Raw genomic sequence first — 10,073 nt, 5'->3', positions numbered from 1 at the left:
GATTCCTTCCATGAACGAGAGGTCCACAAATTGAACGATCAAACCTTTAAACAGTTAGGGTCGTCTCAAATTCCCATCTTTGTCAAACCTTTAAACAGTTAGAACCACAACCAAAATCCCCTCTCGATTCCTTCCATGAACGAGAGGTCCATTTTTAATTTGAGCAATCAAATCTATAAAAGTTAGGGTTGCCTCCAACCTCACTTGGTCGAACCTGCAGATAGTTAGGACCAAGACCAGAATGCTCCTTTCGATAAACGAAAGACTTTCACCTTTTCCTATTCGGCCAAACCTATAAAAGTTAGGGCCAAAATCGGAATTTCACCTCAATAAATGAGGAATTCTTTTCTTGGATTAAGCAACCAATCCTATAAAAGTTAGGATTGCTTAAATCTTTCCGATTCTCGGAGTGGAGATCCCACTCCTAGTTTTACTTTTCTGGATTCTTAGGGTGGAGATCCCACTTTGAGTTTCCTTGGTAACTGGAGATAGAATATAAAATTCTTCCTCTTTAGTTTTGGGAGATAGAATATAAAATTCTTCCTCTCCCATTTTTCGACAACATCCTTCAACTCCGTAATCCGTGCCTTATATGCACGGGGAATTTTATCCCGAATTCTAAGTAGGGATAAGTCAACGCCTAACACGCGTTGTCGGTTTAGTCTTTCATTGATTAAAGAAGACACTAGAATCCAAGTCTGGGGATTTTTATCTCGAATCCTAAGAAGGGATAAGTCAACGCCTAACACGCGTTGCCGGGTAGTCTATTCCCGTAAGAAAGACGAAGTCTACGTATTCAATATCGTAGCACTAAAAGAGTTAACTCTTTTAGCACAACGTCACATGCGGAACAGACTTAAATAATTCGCATGCTAGCCCGACTCAAACGGTAGTCGGTAAAGGCTCATCAAACCCGTTGATGGCTGATGGTTTGCCAAAAATCCTATGCATATGAGAGTCATTGACGCACCAGCTTCATGTCTCGTGACTTGAGCATCCAACAACTTCAGGATAAGATCGATACCTGCAGATGAATCAGCTTTAATAGTTGGTCCTGTAATCTCAACACTTGAGACTACCACACGTTATAATGAAAAGTCAACATTGGGCGATCCGAAACCCTAAGGTCAACGCCGATCAACGCGTAGCCCTAGGTCAACGCCAGTCAATGCGTTGTAATAAAAAGTCAACATCAGGCGATCTGAAACCCTAGGTCAACGCTGGTCAACGCGTAACCCTAGGTCAACGCCAGTCAATGTGTTGCGATGAAAAAGTCAATGTCAGGCAATCTGAAACCCTAGGTTAACGCTGGTCAACGCGTAACCCTAGGTCAACGCCAGTCAACGCCAGTCAACACGTTGCGATGAAAGTCAACGCAAGTCAATATATCGTAATGAAGATGGTCAGTTCAAAGTCAACTCGACGATACGAGCCAAAATCAACTCACCATATTTGATTCAAGATTTCGACGACGGCCAGACGATAAACACAGTGCCGAAATAGTTTCGGTTATTCATCAAAATACCGAACAGACTAAAAATCGAAGGAGTTAAGAATCAAAGCTATAGGTCCTTTTATACAGACTAAAGGTTGGACCGATTATATCCAAAGTATTTTAGACTCATCTATAAAAGAAATGAGATTGAAACACTTTGGAGGGGGTATCTGTAGGCGTCAAAAAATTACCTATAGGTCCCCGCACGCGGCTTGAGACAGAGAGAAGATGATGAGCGTCGCTATCCGAATCACAGAAGCTCATTTGACGTCGACAAGCGCATGAAGTGAGTCAACGAACTATGTGAAACAACGGAACTGCAGAACAACGTTGATCTGCAGTTCCGTTGCTTCACATAGTTCGTCGACTCATTTCATGCGCTTGTCGACGTCAAATGAGCTTCTGTGACTCGGATAGCGACGTTCATCATCTTCTCTCCGTCTTAAGCCGGGTGTGGGGACCTATAGGTAATTTTTGACGCCTACAGCTCAAACCAATCAACTAATCTCACCAACAAATCTCTTAATCTCTCCAAATAAACCCTCAAACAATTGCTCAGAAAAACTCTCCTTTTTCTGTGCTCCAAATATCGCCAAGACCGCGGCGGTCGACCGCGCTAAATCCAGACTCCTACTCTAGCTTGTCCACGTTCGCGGTCGACCGGCCTTGCGCCGCGGTCGACAGCGCAGCACCCAAAACGACTCCTGCGCCTCCAAACCTGTTCTGATCCAAAATTTCTCGCCGATTCTATAATGGAAACTATTGTTGGATTAAAAACAGGAGGAAACTGACACACAAAGCGGATACACCAGGTTGAAGGAGTAATACTTTATTTAATTGATGAAGATGCGAAGAAGATTCATTGCCTACACAAATCTAACTGCAATTTATAACCAATTACAGGTTTGTTGTGATCCGAAACTCAAGCCACGCCTACCCAGGACTCGTTCCACTAACACAAGGTTTACGGAAATAAAACTAACTAACTAGCTAATTAAATGTGGAAATCAAACTCAACATGATTAACTCAACATTCACCCCCTTAATCTTGTTGTATTTGCTTCACATTCTTCAAACCAATCTTCTCACGCAACTCGACAAACCTTTGTCGACCGAGTGGCTTTGTCAAAATATCAGCCAGCTGATCTTCTGTCCTGACATACTCCACTTCAATCTCCTTCTTCTGAACACAGTCGCGAATAAAATGATACTTGGTATCAATGTGTTTACTTCTGTCGTGATGTACAGGGTTCTTCGTGAGAGCAATGGCTGATTCATCAATATCGCCAGCTAGGTCGCTGTCGCTATACCCAATCAAACATTCTCCCGAATGCTTTTTCCTGTCATAACAACACCCAAAGTTTATAGTGCCTCGCACATACCTCAATATTTGTTTCACGGCATTCATATGAATTGTTGTTGGCAACTCCATGTATCGGCTCATCACTCCAACTGAGTAGCCCAAGTCGGGTCTTGTGTTAACCAAGTATCTCAAACTCCCTATGATACTTCTATACAAAGAAACATCGACAGGAGGGCTGGTGTTTACTTTGCTCATTTTAAGTCTTGGCTCCATAGGAATTTGACAAGGATTGCATTCAGCCATCCCAAGTTTTTCAAGTATCTTCATTGCATACACTGATTGAGACAGTGTAATAGCTTGTGAGTCTTGCTTCACTTCAATGCCCAGGTAGTAGCTTAATAATCCAAGATCACTCATGTCAAATAGTTTCTTCATCTGTTCTTTGAACTTTGTGATGTCCTCGACATTTGACCCAGTGATGATAAGATCATCCACATATACACCAACCACTTGGATAGCACCTCCCATTTGTTTCTTATACACAGCATGCTCCAGAGGACACTTGATGAACCCTAGTGACTGTAAGCACTTATCAAGCTTCGAATTCCATGCGCGAGGAGCTTGCCGCAGCCCGTATAATGCCTTCTTCAACCTAAGCACTTCTTCTTCATGGCCCTTTTCTATAAATCCGACTGGTTGAGTCACATATACTTCCTCCTCTAACTCTCCATTCAGAAATGCGGATTTAACATCCATGTGATGTATCTCCCAATCTTCCTTGGCAGCCAAAGCAATCAAGACTCTCACTGTTTCGAGTCTTGCAACCGGAGCAAACACGTCGTTGAAATCCACCCCCTGCTTTTGTACGTAACCCTTCGCCACAAGGCGCGCTTTGTATTTCACTATCTCTTCTTCAGGGTTCTTCTTCACTTTGTAGACCCATTTCAGACCAATGGCCTGATGGCCCTTCGGTAGTTCAGCAAGTTCCCACATGTTGTTTCTTCTAATAGCTGCTATCTCCTCTGCCATTGCTTGCCTCCAACTCTCATTGTTTGCTGCCTCTTCATAATTTGCTGGCTCTTCAACAGACATAAAACACAACCCAGCTTCTTCATCCATCTCACGAGTGTCATTGTATATCTCCTGCAGGGATCGAAACTTGACAGGTCTCTCAGAGCTAGTTGCCTGATCATGGCTCCCTGGCATCCCCAAAATTGCTGCAGCTGAGGATGAAGACGCAGGTGAACCTGATGCTTCTGCTCCTTCCAGCGATTGTACATTACAACTCGATGAACTTGGCGTCGATGCAGCTTCATTTCTAGGCAGATTGAGTGACTGGTCAGATATGGTTTGTCGAGCTCCTGCTTGTTCCAACTTGAAGTGTACTGTGAACCCTTCACTTGACTTGAATCTGGGATCCCCTTCAACATCCGAAGACTCCCATTTCCATTCCTTGTCTTCTTCAAAAATTATGTCCCTGCTTACATGTAGTTTTCTTGTATTAGGATCATACACTCTATAGGCTTTTGATCCAGGCTCGTATCCAAGGAACACCATTGGAGCACTCCTATCCGCCAGCTTCTTTGTGTATGGACTCACAGTCTTGACGTGCACCAAACAGCCAAAAACTCGAAGATGTTGAACCTTCGGTTTCCGACCAGTCCACCTCTCATATGGTGTCACTCCTTCCACACTCTTTGTTGGAGCTCGATTGAGTATATATATACTGCTGTCTTCACAGCTTCTCCCCAAAATGTAGCTGGTACATGTTTGCTTTTTAATAAGCTTCTCACCATTCCTAAAACAGTTTGGTTTCTTCGCTCGACAACGCCGTTCTGCTGCGGAGAGTATGGGGCTGTGAGGAAATGCTTGATGCCTGAGTCTTCACAGTACTGGGTGAATGCTTTAGAGGTGAACTCCCCACCCCTATCGGTTCGGAATGCCTTCAGCTTAGTATTAGCTTCCATCTCTGCACTTGCCTTCACCTTCTTGAATGCATGTAATGCTTCATCTTTGTTCTTGAGCATCACAACCCACATGTACCTACTATAATCATCAACAAGCAACATAAAATATTTGTTACCTCCAGGTGTTGTAGGAGTGATTGGGCCACACAAGTCACCATGCATGAGTTGGAGCGGGGTCTCAGCTCGAAAACTTGCGCTTTGGGGAAACTGTGTACGATGATGTTTGCCAATGACACACCCATCACACACTTGAGTTATGTGATCAACTGTAGGCATCCCCTTCACCATTCCTTTCTGAGTTAAATTTCTCAAAGCTTGAAAATTCAAGTGGCCATAGCGAGCGTGCCACAACCAAGCATCTTCTTTAAGGCTTCCCAACAAGCACATTGGATGAGCAGCTTTGAGGTTGAGAATGTACAACCTGTTCTTTGATCTCCTCACATTAGCAAGTAATTTTCTAGCTCTATCATAGATATGCAAACAGTCTCCTTCTATGACTATCTTACACCCATGTTCATCTAATTGCCCCAAGCTTACAATATTGCTACACAACTTGGGTATGAAGTAAACATTGGTGAGGATCCGATGCTCACCATTTTGACATTGAAACATCACAGTGCCTTTTCCTTGGATGTCCACGACAGACCCGTCGCCGAACTTAACTTTTCCGATCACTGACTCATCAAGCTCAGTGAATTTTCTTCGGCACCCAGTCATGTGATTACTTGCTCCAGTGTCGAGATACCACACACTGCTATCATACACAACTTCTTCTCTCGGCACAACCTTCTCTTCATGTAACATTATCTCCTCTGTTACGAGGAGGGCAGGTTCATCCTCTCCTTGTGTCTCCACTAAATGAACCTTTTCATCTTTGTTCTTGGATCTACATTCATAAGCAAAGTGTCCAAAGTGATGACAATTGTAACACTTTACCTTGGTTTTGTCGAACTTATTCTCTCTGTGATTGGATTCATTCCCGCGTCCGCCCTCACTACGCACGCGACCACGACCACGGCCACGGCCACGGCCACGACCACGACCACCTCCTCGCCATTTCGACGAGTTTGACGAGCACTCGACCTCTTCCTTCGCCTTCCACGCAGTTCTCGTCAGCAGGACGTGCTCGTCCTCGTTGTCGCCATAGCCTCGTAGCCGTTCTTCATGGGTCTTAAGTGATCCGATGACCTCCTCCACTGTCATCGTCTTGAGGTTGCTGAACTGCTCAATGGTCGACGTGATCTGAAGAAACTTGGAAGGAACAACACGGAGAAGCTTCTTGACGACGTAGGTCTCCTCCACCTTGTCCCCCAATGCACGGATCTTGTTAACAGTGGTAGTCAACTTCGCGGCAAATTCATCGACCGTCTCCGCTTCACGCATGCGAAGACCTTCAAACTCGCTCCTCAGAGTCTGGATTTTTGCCTCCTTGACGCGCTCAGCGCCCATGTGCATTGTCTTCAACATCTCCCACGCATCCTTAGCCGTCTCCTTCTCAGCTAACACGAGGAGTGTCTCCTCGCTGATGGCTTGATAGATGGCAGCAAGGGCCATCTGATCTTTCCGCGTCTCTACCTCATCATTGGGATCAGTAGGCTCAATGGCGTCCCATACGCCTTGCGCATGTACACCTTCATCTTGAGCGCCCACGCCGAATAGTTGCTTTTCGTGAGCAACGGGTACTAGAGGGAAACTGTCCCGTCTCTTCCAGTTGTCTTCAACGTCACTGTACTACCGGTTCCGCTGCTCGATGGTGATGCATCCGCTGGCATGATCTTTGGCATCTACTCTTAACCTCGCTCTGATACCAAATGTTGGATTAAAAACAGGAGGAAACTGACACACACAGCGGATACACCAGGTTGAAGGAGTAATACTTTATTTAATTGATGAAGATGCGAAGAAGATTCATTGCCTACACAAATCTAACTGCAATTTATAACCAATTACAGGTTTGTTGTGATCCGAAATTCAAGCCACGCCTACCCAGGACTCGTTCCACTAACACAAGATTTACGGAAATAAAACTAACTAACTAGCTAATTAAACGTGGAAATCAAACTCAACATGATTAACTCAACAACTATTGCAACTTACTTTTTATAAATTTTAATCTAGATGTCATAATTGAACCCTCACTTTTAACTTCAGGTGGACAAAGCATCAATCCTTGGTGATACGATAGACTACGTAAAAGAGCTCAAAAGAAGAGTAGAGGAACTGGAATCTTGCAAAGAGAGAGGAGAAGTTGAGGCTAGAGAAAGAAGAAAGAACTTAGAAGTAGCAGAAGAGACATCCGATAGTCACAGGAATTATGAAGGCACCAACAGAAGAACGGCATTGGCAAACAAGAGGAAAGCTTGTGATATCGAGGAAAATAAGATAGAACATGACCACTGGTTTAGGTCCAAAGATAATGCAGTTGATATCAATATTACTATGATTGAGAAAGAGATTTTGCTTGAGATGAACTGCCCTTGGAGAGATTGTTTGTTACTAGAGATAGTTGACGCGATGAGCAACCTTCATTTGGATGCTCATTCAGTGCAATCATCGATTCTTAATGGAAAACTCGTACTTAGACTGAAAGCTAAGGTTTGGATTTTGGGTTATTTACACTAGTTATTTTTCCAGATGTAAATGTTCCGATACTAAGTACACTAATTATGGGCTTTTGCAAACTTCCCTGCAGCATAGAAGTTTGGTTGTGGTATCACCGGGTATGGTGAAGAGAGCACTTCAGAGAGTTGTCAACAAATGCTGAAGTATCTCTTGCAGCAGGCGTGTATTAATACTACGGATATCAGTAAATTTGGGATCTCCCATGATATTCTCCATTATTTGGAAAATTCCAGGTGGCTTATAATATTTTGTTACTATCTAACATGTATCCATCCCTGTGCAGTCATTCCTCCGTCCAAATACTTGATGTATTTATTTTGACTTGGGTAATACTATTATCATACTTATTCCATCATTTAATCTTCAACTGGTTGAAGTTTTCTGCTCATGTAAGATGCAATTGAGAATTTTCTGATCTGAGATCATTTTTCCATACCGTCTTCAGGTAATGCCGATATTAATTTATAAAGGGGAAAATATTGCTTTTGGCTTTCCTAGATGTGCCAGTTCGCTATTCCTAAGGTTAAGCATTTTTCCAAATCTTTATGGATATACTACTTTGCTCCATACGCACTGCTTAATCTGAACTCCTACTAAATTTTGTACTCAATCGATGGTAAGCTTTAGCCACGAAAACAGAACAACGATCATTTCGCAGAAAACTTCATTTACACCCAAACACAAGCTGAAGTAAGTTGAGCCTTGCGGAAAAAGCCTTCTCTCCTTGATGAACGACAAAGCCCTAAATTCTGTAATCTATGATAAGGCAACTTCTTTGACCACTGAGCCTATCATGTGCCAATAATTTATGCTAATAATGTAAGATGATTCTATTTAAATAACTCTCAACAGCTTTCCTGGAACCTGAGAGTCTCATGCATGAGGCATAGGACTATTCAATTCTCCTCTTCCTTGTCCATTTGATTGGTGCAGCAACACTCAAAGACAAGCGAGTAGCTAAAAATAACGTAATCTAAGTCTTTCCTTTAGCTTCACATTTCTTTTAAGCAAAAGCTGATTCTTGATATATTTTCAGTCTTGCATAGTCTTCGCATAGCTGGTCAAGATAAAATGTTGAACAGTCACCAGCAATAATGATAATAGTCTGTTCATCTTAATTATCAAATTTGTCTATTAATAAATATGCGTAGGCTTGACAACTGATTGTAGAGCCAACATTAGATTGTGTGATAAGTCTTTCCGTTGTTGTGGTTGTTCTGTGGACTGTTTGACTAATCAACTGAACTTTGATCATAGCATGTGATATTATGATATTTTGCCAGTTTCTCTTTCTTCGCTAGAACAATCACTGAATTCTCCATGAGGACGCAGTTATATTTTTATTTTAAAAGATTTTCTTCTTTTGGCCAAAAATTATCTAGTTTTAGCTACGAAATGGAATGATTGCAGATTTATTAAATTATTTATGATTGTTTGTAAAATGTTCAGGATTCAGTAGCTAATTATCCATAGTATAGTCCATCAATGAATACTTCTTTATATGTTATTTTCCTTAGTAACTCACTCTTCTCTTAACCTTGCCCCAAAGTTCCTCTTAGTTTGGCCATTTTCGATCATTTCTGCTTTTCTTCTCTGTTTTCTCCTTGTAAATTAACAATGTCAACCAAGAGAATGAATCAAAATTGAGAATCAAGACTATAATGCACTTTACTGTAGTACGTACAGGCTCTATGAAGAATTTATGCAACACTGCCAAGTGGCTATTACAGACTACACTAGAGATTGTTCTGCTCATAAAATTATTCCTAATTATTTCTGCAGTTCTTCAATTGTTGACACTTGGCCGCAGAAGCTAAATCAGCCCGAGAGAGAACAAACCAACACAAGCAATAGCGAATACACAAATAAAACAATAAGTAAAGGAGATGAGACAACAGATTTACGTGGTTCGGCAAACTTGCTTACGTCCACGGGAGCCACACAAATAATTTCTTATTTAACCACAAGAAATTACAAACTTGCAAAGAGAAGATCTCAAACTTGAGATCTCTCAAATGAAATATAGATTACTGTAGAATTGCTACAATACCGCGTGTGATTTATTCAACTGAATAAATCACCGCTCAATCTCACTGAGAATCGCCTTTAAGGCTTCTCAATAAATGCCACAAGTTTGAGAAAAATAGCTGCCGCCATAGAGTTTTCCTCAACTATGAAAAATCGTGATCTGAAGCTCAAAGGAGATCTGGAGAACAGGGTTTCCCATTTATAGGGAAACCCTAGGTCTCCAGCTGGATCCCATTCACGCAAGGGAGCTGCGTTCACATGGCGATCCTCGCTCTCCCAGCTGGCTTCCACTCACGAGCAGGCGAGAAATCAGGTGAGCTCCGAATCTCCTCGCGCAGGCCCTCGCCTATAGGCGAGCTCGTCCTCGCCTCAGCGCATAGACGAACTCCCTCGACTGTCTAGCCCACGCCCAAGCTCCGCCCAAGCTCCTCGCCTCCACTCCCTCGCCTGCAGGCGAGCTCAATCTCATGTGCGTTTTCTTCAATTCTTCACCTTGTACATTATTTGATAAACCTTAAATTTTGTACGAACACTAGAAGAACACCGCAAATGCCAACCTAGCCAAACCAGACCAAACCAGCTGCACCATTATACCATGATTGCCTACGTACCCTTCGAGCGGAATCAAGCTAATCGTAGTTCTGTCCATTGTCCTCTT

The 10,073-nt window shown here is 42.6% G+C and overlaps 1 protein-coding gene across 1 annotated transcript in view; it reads left to right on the top strand.

Moving 5' to 3' along the window:
• LOC109837143 (transcription factor EGL1-like) overlaps positions 1-7,775 on the top strand; it is a 20,138-nt gene extending 12,363 nt beyond the window's left edge. Inside the window, exons 7-8 of the mRNA XM_020405256.1 lie at positions 6,917-7,360; positions 7,458-7,775. Coding sequence (XP_020260845.1) covers positions 6,917-7,360; positions 7,458-7,529 — 516 coding nt within the window. The 3' untranslated portion in view covers positions 7,530-7,775. The remainder of the gene's footprint in view (positions 1-6,916; positions 7,361-7,457) is intronic.

This window comes from Asparagus officinalis, chromosome 4 (assembly GCF_001876935.1).
Source record: "Asparagus officinalis chromosome 4, Aspof.V1, whole genome shotgun sequence".
NCBI classification, from domain to species: domain Eukaryota; kingdom Viridiplantae; phylum Streptophyta; class Magnoliopsida; order Asparagales; family Asparagaceae; genus Asparagus; species Asparagus officinalis.
This window is presented reverse-complemented; position numbering and strand designations above follow the sequence as displayed.